General features: G+C 41.2%; 2 protein-coding genes across 3 annotated transcripts in view; both read right to left on the bottom strand.

Moving 5' to 3' along the window:
* The window catches only part of LOC133116480 (dTDP-D-glucose 4,6-dehydratase-like), a 56946-nt gene extending 32524 nt beyond the window's left edge, over positions 1-24422 (bottom strand). Inside the window, exons 1-2 of the mRNA XM_061226090.1 lie at positions 24201-24422; positions 23526-23610 (exon numbers count right to left, since the gene is read on the bottom strand). The gene's annotated coding sequence lies outside the window, so the exon portion shown is untranslated. The remainder of the gene's footprint in view (positions 1-23525; positions 23611-24200) is intronic.
* On the bottom strand, positions 1284-24337 carry LOC133116482 (transcription factor Sox-21-B). Of its 2 annotated transcripts, XM_061226091.1 has the most exons (4): positions 24201-24243; positions 23526-23610; positions 3354-3586; positions 1284-3187 (listed from the first exon to the last, which is right to left on the bottom strand). In XM_061226091.1, exon 4 carries the CDS (start codon positions 3164-3166, stop codon positions 2423-2425), a length of 744 nt encoding a protein of 247 aa, XP_061082075.1. In that variant the 5' UTR covers positions 3167-3187; positions 3354-3586; positions 23526-23610; positions 24201-24243; the 3' UTR covers positions 1284-2422. The 2 variants fall into 2 exon arrangements, 1 of the variants encoding a protein (XP_061082075.1); XR_009705877.1 differs by lacking the exons at positions 1284-3187; positions 3354-3586 and adding an exon at positions 12917-13414 and having other exon boundaries at positions 24201-24337.
* Positions 24423-24701: the final 279 nt, after the last annotated feature.

The raw sequence follows: 24701 nt of genomic DNA, 5'->3' as shown, positions 1-24701 counted from the left end.
TTGCGGAGCTTTTCAGTCTGGCCAGCTGGATCGGCTGAAAAAAAAAAACCGTGAAAAGAAGTCCTCAACAATGGACACAGTAGAAGTGCACAATGCTAACAGTTTTCCAAATACCACTGATTGCTTTCATCACAATGAAGGAAAGCGACCGCCTTTCCCCGAGCTCCACTTCAACAAACAACGCCCTCACAAAACCTCCCAACCAACGTTTTGTTCCCGGACAAAACCTCCTCGACTGTCTAAACGCTCCCAGTGAAAGAAAAAAAAAGTTCTATTCAGTTTTCTTTTCCCTTTTCTTAAGTAAAAATGGACAGAGAAAGAGTGGGAAATGGTCACTGAACTGCTGATTTGTGTCCTTTTAGAAACCTGACGAGCTTTGAGGCGTTTTAATCTCCAGTAGATAAACCTTCCTTAATCTCGGGCCGTTTTCACCTTTTCAAATACAGGATAACAAATCCTAATACATACAAAAATACTAAAGGTCTTCAAAAAATGGTTTTGACAATTTGCACATATCATACATTTTAAAATGATGAAATGCACGCATATATTTTTGGCACCAACGCATAATATATGTGCGGTTTTTAAATAATAATGCTTTTGACATCCATGCTGACTCGTAAACCTACGAAGCCTACAAACAACCGCAATTTTCACTTGCGCGTTAGTTCCAGGAAGCAGGAAGTTCCATGGTGAGCCAGGATCTAACTGCAATCAGAGCAATGCAGGGCGCTGAAGACGTTTAATTAACCGTGTCGAGGATAATTATCCCTGGACAGTCCAAATTAGTTTAGCATAATCGGCCTGATCCGTATGAATTAAGTTATTAATATAATTTAGCAAGGGTTATATACAAGTAGGCCTTTCCCCCACATACGCAGTCTGTTGTATGTAATTCAATTTATTTTCTTATCTATTAATTCATTCATTCAACTGAATATTAGGCTAAATGTATTTGAATAAATAAATAAATATGGAAATATGAACAGACATACGAAGAAATAAGTCTGTCTTGTTCCCGTCTTGTTTAAAAGGTAAGCGGAAATCAAAGCTAAGAGCTCCCTTCTATCGTTCTCTGAATTCTTATAAATTAATAAGACACGAATTGTTTTTTATCTTCTTTCGTATTTTTACAATGGGTTATTCTAGATTTATTTGGAATTATATCCAAATAAAGAACACAAGCTGTCTTTGGCGGATACCTTCCACTTTATCTGGCTAAGGACATAAGGGCAATTCAGATAAAAAATCTTGTTAGCAATTCAACAAAAACTACAGAGCGATTTTTGTCCTCTATTTGTCCGCATACACTTTATTATAAGGCGTTGTTCAACAAATGAGCAGAGTAGCATTTATATGTCTACTATACATGAACGTAACTGTTGTTAAATAAAACACAAACCATACAACTTCATAAGGAGTTAGTAAAAACGAGCACATGGACGCCAATCAGTCATCATATAGAGTACAATTGTCGGTGCATTTCAGCAGTTTCACGCATCTGCACTGAATGTAGGCCTACGCACAAAGACTTGATTGTTTAAAAGAATGCGTTTCTTTGAAAGCAAAGATTTAATCTTTACCCCCTATAAGCACTTCCAAGTTTATTGTGCAAATGTTATGGGACAAACTCAGCCCTCTCGTCAATCAGACCACAGTAATTCTTGCACTAAACAATAAATATGACATATCTGTAAAACAGCGTTTAAAAGCTCAGAATATACACTGGATGTATTGTCAAACAAACGCGATAAATCTCCGGTTAATCCATCGACTTCATTCATCTGGACACATATGCACGTTTTTAGCAATACCGGCGTATCCTTGAGATGGGAGCTACGTTGCTTTCAGACAGTATAACTTACCCAGTTGTGGCTACTCACTAACAATTGTTTGAAATTATCGCAATTATCTTTTTAAATCAGAAGTGAATGATATTAACTAATCTTTCCCCTGCGTGCGCCGAGTATTACCCCGTTCTAACAAATATATCTATCAGGTGTTTTTGCAACAGGTTGGAACCTAATAAGGTGCCATGTCATACTGCTGTTATTGTAGTTAACTGTATTTTTATTTGAGAACCTTCTGCTGCCCAAAAGTAATAGCCAAATAAAAATAAAATAATAAATACAGTTTTTAAAAACTCATGGACATGAAATATACATAACGGTTCAGCGCTTTATCCATCAATTCATAATTCCCTTTGGGTATTGTGGTATTAACGGCTGTAAGTACTGTTTTAAAGAGTTCTCCATAACAACAACGAAAACATTTCCTTGTATGAAGCCATTCATTTATACACGTAACATGTGATAAACCTGAAACGGCGTGACTTGTATCGCATGTAAACATATGTGCATGCGTTTAATAAAACTTGCACATATTGTCTTTATACATAAAAATTTCCGTTCAGTCCAAAGCATCATAACGCCGCTGCGTAGGCAGGGTAAGGTTCAAGCGGGGGTTTACCCATTCCTGGAAGCAGAATATAGGCCAGTGGTGGTTGGACACCTGCCGAAGGCCAGCCGGCACAGTTACATGGTATCATGTAGCCAGGGTTTCCAGGAGACGGGTGCGAATGAGTGTGCGTATGGGTCCCGCTCCCGACAGCCCCTGTCCCGGAGAAGGCAGTTGTGCCACTTGGGTACCCCAGTGGGGATGCGTATGGAAATGACGGTGACGATATTTCTGCCATCTTCGACCCAAGGTCAAAAAATGAGTACGGGTTCGTAGATATAGAAGGGTTAAAGAAGACTCTGGCTGCTGCAGCCGCGGCCGCTGCTGCTGCTTTGTCCGGATGCCCAATTAAAGACTCCGAGAGCGTTCCACAAGGTAACCCGTTCATTTTTAGCGATTCGTGATCCCCTAAGGTGTAGGGCATCGGGAAAGCAAACTTGTCTTTTTTCATTAATGTCTTTGGCTTCCGCCGTGGTCTGTATTTATAGTCAGGATGTTCCTTCATATGCATGGCTCTGAGACGTTTCGCCTCGTCAATGAACGGCCTTTTCTCAGCCTCGGTAAGAAGTTTCCATTCCGCACCTAGTCTTTTGCTGATTTCGGAGTTGTGCATTTTCGGGTTCTCTTGTGCCATTTTTCGTCGCTGCGCTCTGGACCACACCATAAATGCGTTCATAGGTCGCTTTACGTGATCCATTGGCTTGGACATTTTGATTCAAGACAATTCCACCTGACAAGATAAAAGAAGATATATACACTTTTGTCAGCTCCCCTCAACTTCATATTCGTACGTACTAAATTATTTTACAGTTTTCGTACAGCATACAAATTCCATTAATATCTATCACATGACATTCTACTGTATTAAATAAATCATAAATGATTTGTTTACTTACTTCGATATCAGTTCTCCATTGCACACCTGGAAAGATATCCCTTTAAGCAGACGAGAACAGCAAGGAACTCTGTGTTGTCAGCAATCACTTCACAAAAGTTCGGGTGAAGGTAGTAGAATCGCTAAAATATGACGAAGGAATCACAGCAGTGGAGATAGAGGGTAGTTTTCCTGGTCTCACTCAAGCGCAGACGTTTCTGCTGCTTTCTCCAGTGTCTTTCAGATGTACAGCTCCTGTATCCAACATATACGCAAGTAGCTTATATCTCGAGGCTGCCCCGTAAGAAATAAGACTTGCTTCAAATGCAGGTAGCGTAAGCCCCCCCACACTCCCTTTCCCTCCTTGAGCATGCGCTGTAGGAGATATGCAAACTGACAAGATCACATTTGGTTGGCAGTAGCTAAATCTTCATTCAGACCATACAGCGCCCAAAGATACGAGCGCAGACATTTGCACAACACTGAAAGCTATGGTATTTCCCCAGATATAGCAACGCGTGAGGATCACACAAAGTTTATGGGGGTGCAGGGGTTGTGGGTGTTGGGGCGTGTTTACGTAATATACAAAGTAATAAACAAAACTACTCTTCGTTTTAGTCTTTATTAAAGTTTTTTTTATTTGATCAGAGTTCATTTGAACGACTGCAGCGGGAAATACTGATATGCCGTTATGAAAAACCTGTTGCTCTTGACTGACATTTTTAATTAACAGTCTTGAAGTGGCAATCAGAATCAAGTACCCTATATCCGAATTATATATACTGAATTATGGCTGCCGTGGCACTGCACTGAACGTATTCGTTAAACCAAATAGATTGTAGCTATTTCCTTGTTGGATGCTAGAAAACGACTCTAGTGATTACTAGTGATACTAGAAATTTGGTTAAGGAAATAAAAGGCCGAAATGAATTTACGACAAGACTGTCAATCCCTGATGCAACGGCAATTGAAACGTTATTTTTGGATCTTGCACATGTAGCGTCCTTTGCAGAGTGTGGGTCTGTCTAAAGCAAGTTCGTTAAGGGTTCCATTCATTTAGTCTAGGTCATCTGTACAGCAACTTTTGCCATCTTATCTGCACTTTTTCTGTATTCTTCTCTAGAGCATTACCCTTTATCTCAATCATGTCGAACTTTACAAGTGAAGTTAGCTTAAACAGCTTCTATTTGTCATTTTGGTACCGCAATGTTGTTTGTACACCTTAAAGTGTTGGTCACGCACTGGTGGTAATTACCGGGGATATCATTTACAATAACATCTGCAACCAACTCCACTTCGCTACATGTGACCCACAGCCTAATATATTTTTCCAATTACAAATGTTAAAACAAATGTTATGACAAATACATTGTCTGCTGCTATGTTGATTGATATAATAAATTGTAATCATTTACGATGAAATTTTTACTTCAAACGGCGCCCTTTATAGCTGTCAAATAAAAAACTAAAATATAATACTATTCTCTTTTTGGAACACCCACAACCGCACGCATTAGGTACATTTTCTTCACAAATTCACATGTCGGAACAGAGTAAAAGTCGTTTTCCACAAAAGCCTTTTCTGCGCCTCTATTACTAGTTAAACCGATCTGTCAATTGGCTGCTCACCTCCTATTATCGGTTTCTTGTACCCCCTATCTTGGCCAATAATTTGTCGTCATGAAAAATGTGGTTAACATCATTATAAGATCAATATTGCTTGAATTTCAACTTTTGCTTTCATTTAAAACACCTCCTTGACTGATCAACCGAATTTGCCCCGTGTTTTGATATATTGCACTAAACACAGCGATGTTTGGCATGAATTCATTATGCAGGTTAATGGAAATATGTCGTGTTTTCTATGCAAATGCAGACTACATAACATGTAAATAATAATATGTAGGATATAAGGCATTCGTGTATTACCAGTACACCATTATGAGCCTTCCTATATATACTAATTATGTCGAAAATAAGATAATAATCAGATAAATGGGCAATTACGCACACATAGTAATTGCTTTAATTAAATAATAATAATAATAATAATAATAATAATAATAATAATAATAATAATAATAATAATTTGCGCAAATAAATATCCTCCCTGTTTGTCCGGAACAAATTTCAATTAATTCCTCCAATGTCTTATCCAGACGTCATCAAAAGCCATTATGGTGCGAAAATGAACAATTATACAACCAATAGCGGAGGGAATCCACAAGAGGACACTGAAAAAAGCTTGAGATAACATGATATGTATAAATCATTCATGAGAACAATTCACGTAAGAAAAGTTATCTGTGTTTTCAATGACATTGGAGGAACCAAATAGGAGTCGCAGTGTGGAGGAGACATTCTTCGCCATTGTCTGCTACGGTTTCCCATCCTTTATTTGGTGTAATATACATTTTCAAAATTAATTAAGTCTAAAGAGCAAGATTAATGTTGTCTCATTGTGCGGTGGAAACAGTGTCCTCAGCGCTGAGAGACCGTTCTATTGTTTCTGGGAAGTAGAAGAAGAAACCCACTGATAAGGTGGAAGTGATGCACCTCCAAAAGGGCTGTCGCTGATTGACATGTGTACGTCAACTCCGCTCAACGGAGAATCCGCAGCCCCGATGGCGCTCTTGTCTTTCAGCACCACGGCGCGCTCACGCACCGCACTCTAACTTTATTGCGAAAGCCTTCAAATAGCGACGCTCTAGAATCCAGGAAGATTTTAAGTCTTGCGTGCGAAGCGAGCCCCCCGTTATAATGAACTTATGGTCATTGTTATAAATGAGACAATAGTGACTTACGAAACTATTTGCAACAAATACAACGCAAGGGTAAAACGTGTTTGGTTGTGAACTCATATGCAAGCAGTCATTCTCATTAAGGGATAAAATCATGTCAATGCATTATCATATTTATCATTGAAGCAATCGATTTATTTTTCTGAACACTATTGTATTTCATAAAAAATTAAATTCAGTTTGTTGAAAAGCATTTAAATACACATTAAACGGAACCCCAGAACCACATTATATGATATATAATTACTTGACCGGTTTATAATAGCATCTTGCTGAACCATGACCAATTTAAACTGTACGCATACTGTAAGACCAGCTTACCTATAAATGCTCAATTTCCGGGAAAAGTACACAGGGAGTACCGTGTGAGTCTTTAAATTAATTAATACATTATCACTGCATTATCAAGAACTTTTCTATTTCATTAATTGTCGTACCATTCATTCAGGCCATGTTACCTCTTACATTAAAATTACATATTACTATGCGGATACATTTAATTATTATTTTTTATTTTTTTATTAAAAATACAATAAAAAGCCCCATTAACCCATAAAAGGGCATAACTAAAGTAGAACTACAAATACTGCAACTACAAATACGCAAACACAGGTTAAGTGGCCATTTGAGGGGGACAAGATTTTTTTGTTTTCCTTCTAGATTGTTTTTATTTTGTTAAAAAACACATTAAAAAAATAAAATAAACAATAACAAGTGTAGAGTTGTTTTTGGGGTGGGTGTGTGCGTGGGGATGGCTGGGATGGGGGATATCTGATGACCTCATCACCTTGCAAGTGGCATGTTACCCTGTCCAGCTCCGTATGTCAGTGAGTATTAGTTTGCAGATTCATGAGAAGAAAGAGAGAGAGAAGGGAGAGAAAGAAATGAAAAGAGAGACTGAGAAGGAAGAGAGCAAGAAAGACACAGAGAGAAAGACAGAGAAAGAAATAGAGAGAAAGGGAAAGAGAGTGAGAGTGACAGAGAGAGTGATCAAGAGTTACAGAGATAGAGATCGAGATGAAGAGAGAGAGCAGTAAGGGGAAGAGAAGGAGATAGAGAGTAAAAGAGAGAGAACACACATCAACTAAAAATTTGTATTTTATGTCCTGACAGTACGCAAACCTTTGTGAATGCAACAGACGCACCTTGTGCCATGTATTTTAAAAATGACAACTGACAGATATTATATACCTCCAAACTCAGTAAATGATTCTATCCAAACAAGCCAACAGAAAATGGCTCCTATCATAAGGAGAATGCAAAAAAAAAAAAGAAAATCAAGTCAAATTTGATCAAAAGAGCAGTCTCCAACATTAAAATGTACCTGCAAGCATTTTTCATCATACACCTTCCTTCCACAAGAAATACATGGAGAGCTTGTTCAAGGGCAAGTCAGAGTCAATCCAACAACTTCTCACTTGCCATAATGTCCTAATTTAAGTTAGTGAAGCTTGACTGGCTTCACTACCCTACCTCCCCCCATGAACAGCATGTTTTCACACTAAAAGCAATATACAAATGGCCTCCTCCAGTTCCTCAGCTGTGTAGGAAGTCAATTTGATACACATTTGTTGCTGTTGCTCAAGTATCGTATAAAAGTGTTCGGATAAACATTGAGATTTTTGGAAACTATGACAGACCTTAAAAGTGTAGATTAATGTAAAACCCAACTGATTGCCATTTAAATATGTTTGAATTTAGATTAAAAGGCATTTCAAAAACCTCAAAATGTGTTTGCACAATTCAAAGAACCCAGCTACTTATTAATTGGATTTGCAAATTAATAAACAAGAAAGGCGTCCCAAATTTGCAATAGTGAGTCACACTGAGTATGAGGGAATGAGGGAAAGGCAAAATAAACACTGATTTGAACCTTCAAAAATGCCCTGGCATCTATTTACCACAATGTGTAGTTAACACATTAAATAAGCACCAAATTACTTATCCTGTGCTATAATAATAATTATCATAATTGCATAATTTCAGGTTCGCCCAGGGCAGTCATTGATGTATTCTGGTCCAAAGGCAGCCATGAATAACCCATCATGTTCACCTCAGAACATGATGAAATGTGCCATTGCACATCAAATAATATGAATCGTTTATTGGATAGATTGCTGTCACTGTGGAGATCTGTAAGCTTCTGAATGCTAATCTTTTGGATGTGCTAAAGTAAACAAGAAAACCATAACTGCACACGTTATATAAAAATGTATTAATAAAAATAGTAATTATTATTTTGATTATTAATTGATGATTCATTTTAAAATACCTACTGCTCAGGATTAATAACCAAAAGTAAAGTCCGTTATGCAAAAAACTATGAATATTCTTTGTTGGCCATCCAAAGAATGGGACTGTTTGTTTTTAGTTTGTGTGTAAATAAATTACAGGCAGGTTATGGATCTATGCCTTGCACTAGAACCAAATGGAAGATAACCCAGAATAGCACTTCCAGTCAGTTCCGTTTTTATAGTATGAATTGGCAGATATTACAAATAGCATGCTAGTGGACGGTGGAGAGAGGGGGGGAAAGCTATACAGAAGAGTAGCCTACAAACAAACCACAAGCTCGCTAAGACCTGCACCTTTAAACCCGACTTCACCAACATATGCCGCGTAATTGTACGTCAAGCGATATCCTCATGCCCCAGGGCTAGCACAGAACGGTATCAGTTAAGCCTACTGGAATGACTAAGGAACGGTATTCAGAGGCGATTCTCAAAAATACAGACTCTCTTCCATTACTGTGATGCAATTTTCATCCTCTTCCGGGAGACACGCATTTCACCCTAAAAGCCGATGCTTTCCCCCTCCTGCCCCACAGCTTAGAGACGGCAGCGGTTGAAAACTAAAGAAGACAGTTGCATCGCTTCAGGCCCTGGGAGGACTTTAGGCTATGATACACTATTTTGGACCGTTTAGCGGATGCGTTATCGCTGGCCCTTTCCTTCATTATTCCACCCTTATCCCGGTCTACATCAGTGCAGAGTCCAGACAGAGAGTTGTAATTACCCGGCTGCCACCTGATAGTGTTGCTGCTATCAGCTTTATCGTGCCGGCTCCTGCAGCCTCATCACAGGGACGTTCTGCTTGTGGCACAGGGGCCCCCCCACCCCCACCGATAACTCATCTGGGCGATATGTGTGCGCATCTGCGGTTCAGAGGAGGGGGACCGGAAAGGCAGACTACTTTTATCCGCCCACCCTCCTTTCAGGGCCCCACAAAAGACCGGTTCCCTTCCGTTCCTGCCGAAGGTTCTCGCTTCCATTGTGGGCCCGATTCCGAGGCCAGTTTCGGGGCAAGGACAAGAGATCCGATCTCACGACACCCGGGCATTACACAGACTGGAGCGGCAGGCAGCCCGCTCAACCGTAGAATAGGCCTATGCTCTTCTGCCGGCTGGTAGAGTCAAATGTTCAAATGTTCCTGTGATCAATAAATTAAATGAATTATTAAATTAACCCCTAATCTATTCGTAGAACAGGACAGAAATGCAGCTGCTCACGCATTTTAATAGCTCTTGACACACCTTCTCAAATAACATACTTTGGAAAAAAACATAAAACACAATAACATTTTGACGGCCTAGTGATGTAGGTGTAGATTGTGGAAGAATGTACATTAAACGTAGCTTTACAGTTTTCATTGTGCATGATACCATGGCAGTGTCCACCCTTAAAAATAAAAAATAAAAAAGAAAAAATTATTTTTAACACGTTTCTTTTTGTCATTAATCGCAATGTGGTGCTGTCAGTGCTGCCAAAGCAAGTTTTGTGGGCCTATCGAATGAAGGAGTCAAGACTATGCATGTCAAGTTCCCATTCTACCATTCCCATGATTCTAACACCTTCCAACAGAAGCACTTCAGCACTGGTTAGACAAAAGGGACATCAGTCTTATTTGAGGAGATTAAGTGACCAGGATAATAACCATGTCATCGACAGAGAAAGAAACCTTTCTTTTCAATGGAGCAAAATAACAGTAGTGGTGCAGATGGCTCACTGCTGCAGTTGAATGTCACATTTCTCAAGGAGAAGCCATTATTGTAACGGTTGTCTGACATAACAAAGTGACAAAAAAAGACTGTTCACTTCTGCTGACATTTGTCACATTTTCAACAGTTTTCTTGTCTCGTGTTTTCCCATGGTTGTGGGCTCATTGTGTGCAGAATACAGGCGCTACATACTGTTGTTCAGCACACAGCTTTCATAAGCTTCCATTCCTCAGATCTTCTATTCAGTGCAGTCAGATAATCCTGTTCCATAGAACAGACTTAGTCATTGCATAGGCTAATGGATGCCACAGTAGGTGCAAGAGGGAAATATAGAATGTAGTATTACAGGGAAGCAAATGCAAAGGTACAGCCAGTATATGCAAACATAATGAAGTCAACAAGCACATGGCATTCTGTGTATGACACTTCTCTTCTCTATGAGAAAGTAAATTAACTCAGGCTTAGCTGATGGGAGTGGAATCAGCTGTCTCAGGTGTGGTTCCAGAAGACGTGAACGAACACTTGATTCGATTCAGATCCGCTGGTTGAGGCTATGGGTGATGCTCCTGACGCCACTGGCCACTGGTTCTCTGAGGAAATTACATCGTCATCCAAAAAGACAACACTTCCACAGGAAGGAAACGCTTTAACATGGATGAAGATGGAATCCAACAATGTAAGTATTGATTAACATTGACCATGCCTTCTGAGGGCATGACTGCACCCAGACCATGACATGGAAAATGCACCCCATGCCATTACACAACCTCCAGAACCCTTCAAAGCACAACGTGTTTCTATTTTTGCCTGCCTTTTTACACACTTCCACATGACTGGTCTACGATCTTTTCAAGTGTTCTCGTCACTCCTCTTCATTTCACTTCAGTGGGCTCCTGTTATCGCTCACAGCAATCACCAAAGTAATATCATCAAAGCTACTCTTGGTGTATACCTATTTATACGTATGGGCTACACCCTGGCCATGTGTCATTTGATTGACAGCACACCTGCTATCGCAATACAGCCTTGGCCATGGATAAACCGCTATGTTTCTTGCGGGTTATGTCTGCAACACACTCCCATAGGGGCCAAGTGAGGATCTCAGCCCGACTAGAGGGTTTGGGTTAAATCAATAGACTAATCTATAAATCGTCCTGAAGAGATCACCACTGACGGCTGTAATTATTGCAAGCGTTAATTTACTTCTTAGATTTTGGCAGGATGAAGTACTTGATGCACTCTGGATTCATTATCGGGTAAGCGGTCTCAAGGGGAAAGGGGGGGTGATGGGTAGAGGCTCTTCAGAAGAAACGGCTGATGCTCTGTAAACAGGCAGAAAAACGGGGGATTTCCTGGGGTCGAACCCCCACCCCCCCATGCACACATTTCTGTAGGGTTCGGTAGAGCCAAGCACCCTGGCCCTTTTCCAGCAGCTTCACAATAATTACACATGGCTTTACCAAACGACAATGTTCGATCACTGCGCACTGCGCAGGGGAATGTTTAAAAATAACCAAGACTTTTATCCAATCGGATGCCATCCAATTCAAATCGTTTATGAAAGTTAGCAGGCTTTCTCATTAACCCAAGCTCATTAAATGCCCCCAGGTGTTATAAACAAAAGCAACCACAGCACATAGTCAAATTCAACAAATTTGGGGAGGGGGGGGGGCGGGACAAAAATACAAACCCTTGACATCACCTCCTAAACCGGCGAGACAATAGGCCTTTGACCCAGCTGCCATACTGCTTCAGCACAGAGACAACCTGCAGAGGCTGCAGCTTTTCACCGTTTAATCCCACTCACCGACCGTGTAGCGGCATCCCTTTTCCAGCGGTACCCCCCGCATGCACCTGGTCGGCCCCCTCGCTGAGGGCTGCCAAGTGCAAAGACCGGGCATGCATTTCACCAGAGGGGAGCGGACCTGGGCGAATGGAATGGGTCTGCTGCGAGGGCTCGAGGAGCCGGCCGCTTCGCGCCACTCTGGCCATTCTTCTGCCACCTTTTCTCTGCTCTTGCACTTGGGATAATTGCAGTTTAATTGGGTGACAAGAACTGAAAACTGTGTCCACATTATCTAGGATTATCTCCTTTTCCTCCTGCTGCCATCAATTCAAAGCAGCCCGTTTATTGGTGGTGGGGGGTGGTGTGGGGGGTGGTGGGGGGGGGGGGGGGTGTGGGGTGGTGATGCTTGGTCAGCACCCAGAATGCTTTGAGAACCGGCAAACGACAAAAAAAGAAGTAAGAGAGAGGGGAGGAAAAGAAAGAGAGGAGAGAGGGAGGCAGAGAGGGAGGGAAAGCTGACAGGTAAGAAAAATGTTTTTTGGCGCCTTATCAGGAACACACATTCATCTCCAAGATGCATATCTTTTCTAACGCCTGCTAATCAATAGCGGTCGTATTTATGCTAATACAAAAGTGCAAACTTTGAGAAGAAAAAGGAAAGAAAAAAATCTGTTTCACTCTTGCCATTGTTGGCACAATTCATATTGGGGGAAAATCATTAAAACATATGTCCATGAATACAGCCAATGTGTGTCACAGTGAGAAATGTCTCAATGATTGTCTCAGTTTAGCAGTGAATTTTATAAATGTTTTACAGATATCTGCAAAAAAAACTCTTACAAGCAACTACAAAATTGCAAGTTCTGAGTAAGCCCAGAGACAGAATGTTCAAGAAGGTGGATTGAGTAAACACACATTAATCTGCTAAATGCAGTATTTTTAATAAGTGATATAAGGTAGTCACAAAATACACATTCTGCATCTGTGATTTTTACGGTGGTTTTACAGACATTTGGACAGAATACACATAGCCACGTAAGAGGCACGCAGAACTATTGGCTTTGCGTGAATTTGTGGGCAACAAAAAATCCCTTCGACGATCCGTCACAGCGAAAGCCAGAGTTTGCGAAGGAAAAGCAAGGGAGGAGTCCAGCGGGCAGAGATAAACGTGCCTTACACACACATATACCTCCTTTTCCTCCTCCTCTCTCCCTCTCCACCTCTCTCCCGGGATTATTTATTATATTTAATGTGCAGTGTTGATTCTTAATTCCCCAGCACCGCGGGAAAAGGGGAAGCGGTGCCCGGGGAGTGCTGGCTGTCTCTCTGCCCGAGGGCTCCACAGCTTCTCCCGTGTGAGGTAATAAACATTGAGTCATTCTCAGGGCCCCCGCGAGCTGAAACCTCCTCTTTTGTCCGCGCCGCACTCAACTTTAAAAGCCCCCTTTCAGGGAGTCTGAATGGACTTCATTTTCTCTCAAAGAACTTTGCATTGATAGCTGGAAAAAGGGAAGGTTGTTTAGAAAAGGAAGCAGAGACAATGAGAACAAAAATGAAAGCTTTTCAGATTGCATTATGCACACAGTCCCCTCCATTCTTCCGAGCTGTTTATACATTTTCGGCACAATAATGCACCCTTGCTGTAATATGTTTCCTCTTCTTTTTGCGTCAGTCAAATTAAAAGGGTCTCGCATTGGGGCTGGGGCAATAAAACATATGTGGGGGGGGGGTGGTGGTGAATGGTCGGGAGGCATTGTGGCTCAGGATTCTGGGAAAAGATCAAGGTGAAGCACACGGCTACATTAATGCTCTTCTAGCTTTTCGCAGCGATGCAGGTGAAAGACGAGAGACCTTGCCAGTGCACTTCATACCTATTGAAACTCGCTGGCATTGTGCAAATATTTAAGATGTGCTGATTGTCAGGGAGGAAGAACAGCCTTTTGTGACAGTGCCGAAGCAGAGAATTCCCCCCCTCCGCCCAAGCGCGGTGAGTGGCCTCCATTCACCACACTGCGCCAACTGACCTTAGTTCTATGTACATGCTGCTCGTGAAGGTTACATTCAATATTGTTTGCTGCAAGGAAAGGTTTTTTCTACACAAAAAAAAAAAAAACATTTATTATATACAAGAACTGTGCTGAAAATAAAGGCCGTCTTTTGTAGTATTAAAAGGTTTATCTTCATGGTAGGAAAAAAGGGTCTTTTGCAAAATAGAACTATCCTTGTCTTGCTTTTCATTTACTTATGACGAATGATCTTGAATTCAGAATAAGGTCCCTGAGCTTGTCACTGATAAAATTAAGGATCAGAATTATTCAATAGGGCCAATGCATGGCCCCGCTGCCTAATAAAAGATCCAGGCCCAACAAGCACATTGCTACACCACTGTGTAGTGACAGTGAATTCTCTGCAAAATTAACTGATTCACACCAGCCAATGTGCAACGGCCTCTCAAGTGCTGTGCAAAATCAAACTAGATATCAAAAAATCCTTGAAACAGAATGAGCAAATATTCTAGATATACGGGCACACCGCATACAGGGTCAGCAGTGATTTTCTGCCATGCAGTCTGACTTCCCACAAGCCCCCAAAAGCATGTTACCTTTCTGTGGCATTCTGTGGTTTCCTACCCTTGAAATCTATGGTTGAGCATATGAAAGGCATTCTGCCCATATGGCTGCTGTTGAACCTCCTGCTGCTGAACATCATTCAATAAAACTCAAGTGTATTTATTAATTTATTTATTTATCTATTTATTAATTCTTCAAATCTGTGGGGAAGCTGGCGTTTGCAGCCAGGGGAAATGCCGTCTCACAGGGGCCAGAAAGAGGAAGCTCGTTAGACAACGTGCCACGCTTCACCGCCTCGTGTTAACATTAATTGTCGATTAACTGGGATCATCCCTGAGCTGTGGCTTCCTTTCTATCACACTCGAGCCGGAGCGGGAGCGCAGACAAACTGTAAACACGCTGTGAAACACACTGTAAACACGCTGTAAACACGCTGTAAACACCCTGTAAACACGCTGTAAACATGCTGTGAAACACACTGTAAACAGGCTGTAAACACACTGTAAACACGCTGTAAACACACTGTAAACATGCTGTAAACACGCTGTAAACACACTGTAAACACACTGTAAACACGCAGTGAAACACACTGTAAACACACTGTAAACACGCTGTGAAACACGCTGTAAACACACTGTAAACACACCGTAAACACACTGTAAACACGCTGTAAACACGCTGTGAAACACACTGTAAACACGCTGTAAACACGCTGTAAACACACGGTAGAACACACTGTAAACACACGGTAGAACACACTGTGACTAACAAAAATAAATAAATTATAAAGTTTCAACCCGGCACTCAGGGTTATGTAGGCTAGCTGCATTAAAGGTGACCCAGTTGCAAAGTGCAAAGGCCATGTCTGCAGCCCCTCACTCCATACAGACTCAAACACAAGCGCAAGGTCAAGCAATTCGCTGACAGTGACGACAAGTCACATGTGGATCACACATATTTTGACACGGCGAAGCATTACGTAATCAGCCCAAAAACACAAGCACTATTTATTCTGTATTATTACTATTATTCCACCTGTAGTGTCATTCTCTCCATATGTACATGCATAGCCTAAATTTAAGTGTTTTGCCGACACACACAATATCTGGCATGCATTCTACAGAAGCATGCATTTTTGTTGATGGTTATTGATGGTTTTATAGATGATGCACATATTAGCTATGTATGTACGAATGTATTAAGTATGCATTACTATCCTTTTTTTGCTTCTACGTTATATGAACATCAATTATGTTTTCGCTGTCAGTCCCTTTTAAACCCTAGGGGAAGCTGAAATGTAAAATGCCATTTTCAAATGGCAGTATTCATTAGTCTGGACATCATTCTATAGCCACTGGCAGGTCCAGCCAAAACGTGACCTGTTAGTGGTATTTTCTTAACTTACTGCATATTTAACCTGGCGAAGAGTTTTGAAAGAGTCTTCAAAATGAGCTATCTATATGCAATGTAATGTATCTGACTGGTTAAAATGACTGGAAAAGAACAAACGTACATATTACTAAGATGCGTGCTTGTGTGTGTGTGTGTGTGTGTGTGTGTGTGTTTGTGTGGATGCAAGGGTGTTTGAGTGTGTCTGCTGGCATGTAAGTGTTTGTGGTATGTGTACCTCGGAATACATAGATATATGTGTTTCTGTGCACGTATGTGTGCATTTGTGTGTGTGTATATGTGTATGTGTGTGTGTGTATGTGCGTATGTGTGTGTGTGTGAGAGAGAGAGAGAGAGACAGAGAGAGAGAGAGAATTTCACAGTGGGGACAGGGCTGGCGTGTGCAGTCACTCAGTGTTAATCATTTTCACAGTGGGTAGCGCAGTTAGCATTTCTGAAGGGAAATTGCTTTGGTCTGCCCGGTCAGTGCAGGCAGAGTGCAGGTCTGTCTAATGAGACTGGAAATAAGGTCTGACCAATGCCCTGCCTAATCTGCCCCAGCAGCAGCGAGCGGGCACGGAGCAGTGTGCGCTGCGGGCGACGGGCCGGACAGGCTTGGCGGTAAATGGCGCGCAGGGGGCGAGGGAGTGCCCGCACGGGGACGAAACGCCACGGCCTCCGCAGGGCATGTTCTAATTACCCCCGCACCCTGTCTGACCCCTCCGCCTACCCCAGACAGGGGAGCCCCAGCGGCAGGTCCTGTGCACACATCCGCCTGTGCGTGCGTGCACACTGCCCAGTCTGAACGGGTGAAATACATTCCGGTATGTCTATGCACGCAAATGTGTGTGAGTGTTTGTTGTTGTGTATGCTCCTGCACATGCGATTGTATGAATGCAAGTATGTGATGTGTTCAGGTATGTCTATGTGTATGTGTGTGTGCGAATGTTACATTACATGGCATTTAGCAGACGCTCTTATCCAGAGTGATGTACAATGAAGTACAAATCAAACACAAGTATGAGTGCTAAGAGGACCTGAGAGGACAGTACAGTTCCGAGTCCTAGTGTAAACAGATAATCAGAACCCTTGAAGAATACATCAACTTCCAAACTAGCATACCACAGTTGGCAGCTAGAATACCCTGAATACAACAATACAACAGCCAATAAAAAACAACAATATCTATACAAGTAACAATATCTATACAATCTATACATAAGTGCCATTACAGTCTAAGGCTAATCATGGTGGTGAGTTAGAGGAATGTGTGACAATATGCCTTGTGTAAGTGGCTGTTGGAGTATATACTGTATTTTTACACTGTGTGTCTGTGTGTGCGCATATGTATATGTGTGTGTGTGTCTTTTCTATGTGTCTATGAGTGTGTGCATGCATGTATATGTGTGCGTATGTGTGTGTATGATGTGTGTGTGTGTGCATATGTATATGTGTGTGTGCATGTGTGTCTTTCTATGTGTGTATAAGCGTATGTGTGTGTATGATGTGTGTGTGCATGTGTGTGCATGTGTATATGTGTGTGTGTGTGTCTTTCTATGTGTGTATAAGCGTGTGCATGCATGTATATGTGTGTGTGTGTGTATGTGTGTGTATGATGTGTGTGTGTGTGTGTGTGTGAGAATGTGTGCGTATGTGTGTGTATGATGTGTGTATGATGTGTGTGTGTGTGTGTGTGTGTGTGTGTGTGTGTGTGGGTATGTGTGTGTATGATGTGTGTATAAGCGTGTGCATGCGTGTATATGTGTGTGTGTGTGTGTGAGTGTGGGTGTGCGTATGTGTGTGTATGATGTGTGTATGATGTGTGTGTGTGTGTGTGTGTGTGGGTGTGTGTGGGTGTGTGTTTACTCTGCACAGTCCTCTGGGGGAAAGCGTTAATGTGTCAGCTGCATGCCTCATTTCTTTCAATTACTCCAGCAGAGCTGCAGCCCTGAGCAGCCGGCTGTAGAACCCGCACACGTGTGGAGCCCCCACACCCCCTCACCCCCTCACCCCCTCGCTGTGTGACACATCCTTGGTGTTGTCATTTCCTTCTAGAAATTGATTTTTTCTCTAGGCTAACAAGTCTTGAGCAGTGAATCTCAAGGCTGTGGTTTGTGTAATGACTGATTGTAGGGTTTCTTTGGGGTGGGCGGAAGGGTGGGAAACACTGCACATGATCAAAGGTTTCAATCAAATTTAAATTGCACAATACAAAGCCATATACTAACTGCAAATCTGTCGCCTCTAATTTGCACTCTAAGAAGATTGCTTGGGCTTGCAATGCATAGGCTACTGACAATGTAAGCATTATTACTCATGATAAGCATGTCGGTTAAACATGTTGTGATGTTTGTGTTTTGTACGCATTCTTTACTCAAGCTTTTCAAACTCAGGTATATATCAGCCCTCTGGCTTCATCAACTGCATACAATTACAGTGATTTCAGAAAAAGTAGGTTTTCACGAAGTGGGTTTTGCTTGTTTTTTTAGCTTTCTTCCCAAATTTGGAACAACACTCATGTTACAACACACTGTCAATTTAGAAAGGCTTATGATCAGCATCATGACATTGCTGGAACTTCTTTTGACACTACAGTCAGTCTTGAACACAGATGTGTTGGAGGAGGACACCTCGTTCAGCTCAAAAGCGGACTGCAAGCACCTAATAAACCAGCACAAGTGACATGATCTAAGCAGATTGGAACTGGGCCCCACTAGCCAACTATATATGACCACAGACTTCTGGCCACAGTCAGCTCTGGTTCAGTATGGATTCTACACCAAGGCCTGGGCTCCATCCATAGATTGGAACAGCGTCTTGAGAGGATGAGCCATCGAACAACCCCCTTTTTTAAAGGCATGCTATACAGGATTTTCAACTTGAAAATATTACACTACAACCATGCTCAGTCAGATGCACTGCCAATCTGTGTCTGTGCACACTTCTGCCTAGTCTTTCATTGTCTACCTGTACTTGTGTTTCCAAAATGAGATCAGGACATTTCTTGGCGTGACCATTTTTTCTTTATGGGCTGCATGTGGCAAGAAGAAGGAGAAGAAGGAGAAATGTTTACGGCTCCAGCTGTGGTGCATTTTCAGCTGGGTTAGCGCTAGAGAGATGGGGTAACCTTGGCAGCTAACACTAACCAAGTGGCTGGTCAGAATTTGATAATGTTAGGCAGTTGTTGTTATTAGCTAACTAAATTTAGTTATGTTTTCCAATATTAGCAGAATTTGTGGTGGGTCCAATATTTTTGGTAACCAAAATAACAATTTGGTAACAACTTGGCTGGATAATAAGATCCCATTCCACCTCTGGGCTCATATAGGCTCACAATTCAAGTGGGCTGATAGTGTAATGGATCATTCAACAGCAATGTTCCATGACACTATCTTCAATATATAGCAAATATTTTTAATATCAGTATAGTTATGCCACAGGTATGTTTAGAAAATGTGTTGGAATCTCCCTGCAATCAATCTAATACAATTATAAGCAAAATGTAGCATTTATAATTAACATTATTACATAAAATTACATATTTTGAATTGTTTTACAAAAGAAACACACCCCCTTTCATCTTGTGCCAGAAAATACATAATCAGCACAAACATTGTTATAACATTTAAATATGGAGCCCTTATCTTTACTGCGGGTGGAATATAAACAATATTCTACTATTCTGTGAAGTGTTGATTCAGCAAGTGACTGAATATAAACCTCTGTCTCTCTTTTCTTTCTTTGACATCCATTAAATGGGTTACTCTTGTTCCCCCCCCCATTTCTGGGTGTTTGAAAAGCAAATGAATTAACATGATACAGAGAAAGGTAGAAAGCAAACGATGGGAGGCCTCACTTTAAGCCCTCATATTCCTTTGTTCTCCTTCATTGTACCAAATTATTTAATTGGGTACCCTCTGATTGTGCTCAGACACAGGACGGGGCACCGTCTTTTGTGCGTCTCCGCGGTTTGCCATAATGCAGGATCAAATTCAATTCCCATCAAAAAATAAAAACACAGGGTGCTGCTGGGAAGGCCCACGTCAAGGGCCTGGAGATTAATGAAGATCTGCATTAAGACCAGGCCGTGGACCACCGCACCCAAAATGAAAGGCCCCTTCATGTAGAACAATGGCGGTCCCTGCACAGTGAAAAAGGGACTCTCTGAGGGACCGAAATGAATCAAAATAAAGGAAGCACTTTGGAGGAAGGAGGAGCGAGGGAGGGTAGAGAAATAACATGAAGCAGTTCTGAAATTAAACCACTAAAAATGTCTGTGGCTTTTGTTTTTGGGTCAGGGTTTTTGTTGCAATACATCTTGAGGCCTCGTTCTGCTTTGCTGACACTATAGGGCACGTCTGTGTTGCACTGGATCACAATGTTCCACACAACCCCTAGATTCAGTTAAAATGATCAGGTCTGTAATCAAGTGAAATACGTAAATATACCTTTGTAGGTTAATCTGCTGCCGAATGGCTTTTCCCTTTAAAATGGATTGGTGCATCTGATTGAATACTGGGGCCACTTCAGTGGAATATGTTGCTGGGTTTTTTGTTTTTTTTACAGGGTTTTTATTCTACAGCACTTTCCTCATCATTTGGCAGATATCATAGAATTTAGGCTAAACCGGGACTGAAAATGAAACATTGAATATCTGGCATTTTAGAAGGAATTAAATTAGTTTATATTGTCCAAATATCAATTGGTACTTTTGCATCACTTTGTATCATTCAAAATCAGTAAGCATGCTTTTAAAGGAAAATGTCACATTTAAAGTGTAATAAATTACTAAAAGCCCAGGTTCATTTACTACATCTATCCATGGGCGTTCAGATCACATTTTCATGCTTTCTGCCCTTCATTATGGGTAAAGTATTTGATCTTTATTTGAAATGTTTGAAAAGTATTTTTAAAATAGTAAATAAAAATATAGAATATAAATATTAAATATCAATTTGATTAAATTATTGAAAAGGAGGATTTATTTCTTGTCCCTTTGCTCTCTCAGAAGTTGTATGAAAAGCTCTGCACACTGACGGTGTCCCTTTGTCTTCCATTTTAACATTTTTAATCCTGCTTTCTGTTCCTCTTGCTGCGCTGTTTCAGTTGTCTGTCTATTTACTGGCAGTAGTACGTTTCAGCTCCTTTGTTCCTGTTGCATTCGTCCAAACAAAACTGTGGTTTCTGAGCAATGTGTTAAAATATTAATGGCAATTTTGGATTAACATAAAACACACTTACACGCTTACACTTTTAATTTTATTTTCTATTTTTCTCTGCCAAAAGCACCACTGCAACATCGTTTTCTCAGATTCAAAAACACCGAACGATAGTGATAATTCATCTCAATTGTCTTCTGCTTTAACTCCCCCTCTCTTTCTTGAGTCTGTCGATTAACTTTTTTTCCCCCCTAAAAAGCAATCGCCAGGAAAACAGTGTTTGATTCCAAAGTTTTGAAGATAATGGATAAACCGCGCACGCCGCGTTCAACCTCTTTCTCATTTTCGGTGAGGTCCCTCCGTTCCCGCCGTATTTACTTAATTTCCCTGGATTCACAGATGCTGCTCACTGAACCGGAACATTCCAGCTGCCACCTGAAACATCTCATTATTTTTTTTGAAATATCAAGCTTGTATCTTCTTGATAAATAATTCCTACCAGTATAATGTATCAGACTAAAACATATTTTCAGGGGCCACCGAGGTTAAAGTGCCAATCTCACCTTTTTTAATTTTTTCGCCCTGAAGACAGTTATTTCCATATATAGAGTGACCAGGGTTTGTGTTGAACAGAGGAAATCAGGGACGAAGCGCCTGGCAACACATATTGCTGTCAGAGATTGGAAATGAGGCCTGCTAACCTGTAGGCAGCCTCAGCAGACCAATCACAGCCCGGCGTCTCCCAGGCATTATGCGCCACTAAAAAACAAATTGTGACTGTGAAGTTTTTATCGGGGTCGTTGACAAACATTCCTCTTTAATGCAGTTTTTTTTTGGTTAGAAATGCTTTCTTATCCCACTTTCCAATGCATTTATCTACTTGAAATCCGGCAGAATGATAGCCACAGGGGGAGGACTCCTTTTAACAGACCATAACAGCCTCTGTGCAGGACACGGGCTGATCTCGGAGGACGATAGCACACCGCCATACGTTCTCTGGAAACTGTTTGTCTTCTGACGGGAGTGAAACATACTACATTAGAGCATTTCTTTAACCATTGGGCCTGTTCTGTTACTCTCAGTTCACTCTAAGGTTTAATTTCTTAGGTTTTGTAGCAACTGCCTGCAATCCATGGATACCAATGCTTAACCCATTATGAGAATGTGTTATGATTGGCAACAGTCTCCCTGTGCATCAACTCCTTTGGATTCCATTCCATTCAGTAGAATGGCACAGATGTCCTCATTCATTTAAAAACTTGACCTAACTGACATCAAATGGAGAAATCAACATATTTGTCCTTGAACACATAATTTCATGCCGGAACTTTGACATAATTAAATTAAAGAGAAACCTGTCTGTCAAATGTTTATTTTATTTTCTTAATTTGGTATGGAACTGAACCCCCAGCAGCATAAGGGGATTGATACAAGGGCCAAAGGTGAGCTGCTTTATAGAATGTGCCATACAATCTCCCACTGTGCTAGCTAATAATAGCACCAGGAAGTGAAAATAACCAATGACAGCATTGGAGAGCTGTTGTTCCTGGGTTAGTTAGTTCAGTCATAACCCAGTCGCAAAGTCAAGAAGATGCCAATAAGAAAAATTTAGAGTAATAGCCACTCCCTTGACAAATTAAGAGAACACATGCGAACACTCCCACCCAAGTGGTAACTGAAGCACACTGAGTCAGGAGAACTCAATGCCATTGTGGAAGTTCAGATTGGAGCTTGCTGCCAGCACTTCTTTCTGTACTGCTCACTTTACATGACATCTTTCTCTCCGGTCCTCAGGGAGGGGCAGGTTCAGTTTTTGTCCTTTTTATAAGAGCCAGCAGCAACATGCACCCTTCTTAAAAAGAGACACACTTTCTGTCACCTACACCGATTTCGCCGGTGCGCTCGGAGACCTGAGGATTAGATGGCGAATGGACGGGGCGAAGCTTCGATGGCTCAAAGGCGATGAGTAACGCGGTGTTCCATTTCCATAAAGAGTGTCATCGCTCCATTATGCTCCACGGATGGCTATTTAAGACCCGGCAGGAGGACAATGGTGAATCCGACTACGGTTTCATCTCCTGTTGAAAGACTATGCCCTGGGTCTCAGCTCACTCCCTAAAAAACTCCCCCATTGGAATTAGTCATCAGGGACGTGCCCAGGCCCCTTCTAATAAATTAAGAGGTTTATGCTCATAACACTGTTCTGGTGAGTGGCAAATCATAGTATGTCCAGGGATGCAACTCCTATTCATATTTTATTGTATAGTTCCATTATTGATAAGACTCTTAAATACATGTAGCTTGAAAATAAGGTTGGTTTCTTAATCATAAAAGGACATGGATGCTGCATGTCCTTTTTTAACTGCAATGTGTGTTTTTATCCATAGTAAGGTGCTCTGTGTTGTGCCATTATTCTGTGCAAGTGCGTTCCCTTTTTGTACATTTCATACCAATGCAACATCCTCATCAGTAGAGTGGACTTGCATGCTCACCTTACCAGAAGTCCTTGGACAAACCCAGGTCTCTTTTGGCGGTGCTGTCAAAAGTGATATAACCATATGATCGATGAACTGTAAGCTGGGAAGAGAAAGAGACAATTTAGCCTACTTGGTGTTTATTAAATAGCTAATATTAATACAGTGGAATTCATTAAAAAATGGGTAGGGAACTGAACCCCCAGCAGCATGAGGGGACTGATACAAGGGCCAAAGGTGAGCTGCTTTATAGAATGGGCCATACAATCTCCCACTATGCTAGCTAATAATAGCACCAGGAAGTGAAAATAACCAATGACAGCATTGGAGAGCTGTTGTTCCTGGGTTAGTTAGTTCAGTCATAACCCAGTCGCAAAGTCAAGAAGATGCCAATAAGAAAATTTTTTTTTTTTTTTTTTAAAGAAAAAAAAGAAACAATTGTTTAAATTGAATGTAGCAGAACAAAAATACTCCTCATTGATTGTTACTCTGCTCTACAGTAGCAAAGTTCCACATCATAATGATAACATTTCAAAGAATAAACAAACCAACTAGCCACATGCAAACATTTAAGCATTAAAGCAGACATTTAAGATATATGTATATATAGATATCTTAAATGTCTGCTTTACAAGCTAGCTAGCATTACGTCTGCTTTACAAGTTATATTATCCTTTACACCGACATTGTTACCTCCAATCAGTCGCATGTGCCCTTATGTAAACAATCACGGCATTTCTCACTGTAGAAGGTTTGTGTTAGTAAGTTAGCTGGCAAGCTGCAGTTAGTTAGCGCTGTGCAAAACAATCGTTGGGCTATTCCGTTTTTAACCGCGGTAAATGAGCTCAAAACACTTTTTCACTAGCGCATATGGCTGTTTGTATGAATGCTGTATCTTAAAATACGTAGTTAGCTTTTCTGTGTTACCTTACCAATCACCATCAGCCGGTCCATCATGTTCCGGAGTTGCGTCATTCATCGCCTCCCACCAGGTAGGGTTATTATTAGATACTGTGGAGTAACTACTACTGACGTTACTCCTCAAACTTTACTATGCACTAAATGACATTATTACCCCACACCACAACACGGCTAAACATTGCTCTTCTACCCCGCACTACTCAATAGTGTACTGAGATACACTGCAGTGTATGTATACGCCAATCACTGCACACTGTAAACGAAATGGCTACA

This window comes from Conger conger, chromosome 17, assembly GCF_963514075.1.
Source record: "Conger conger chromosome 17, fConCon1.1, whole genome shotgun sequence".
Taxonomy (NCBI): domain Eukaryota; kingdom Metazoa; phylum Chordata; class Actinopteri; order Anguilliformes; family Congridae; genus Conger; species Conger conger.
Note: the sequence above shows the minus strand (reverse complement) of the source record. Positions and strands in the feature narration are given on the sequence as shown.

Coding starts and splice junctions, on each gene's coding strand:
- LOC133116482 (XM_061226091.1), bottom strand. CDS start 3,166: ATGTCCAAGCCAATGGATCACGTAAAGCGACCTATGAACGCATTTATG.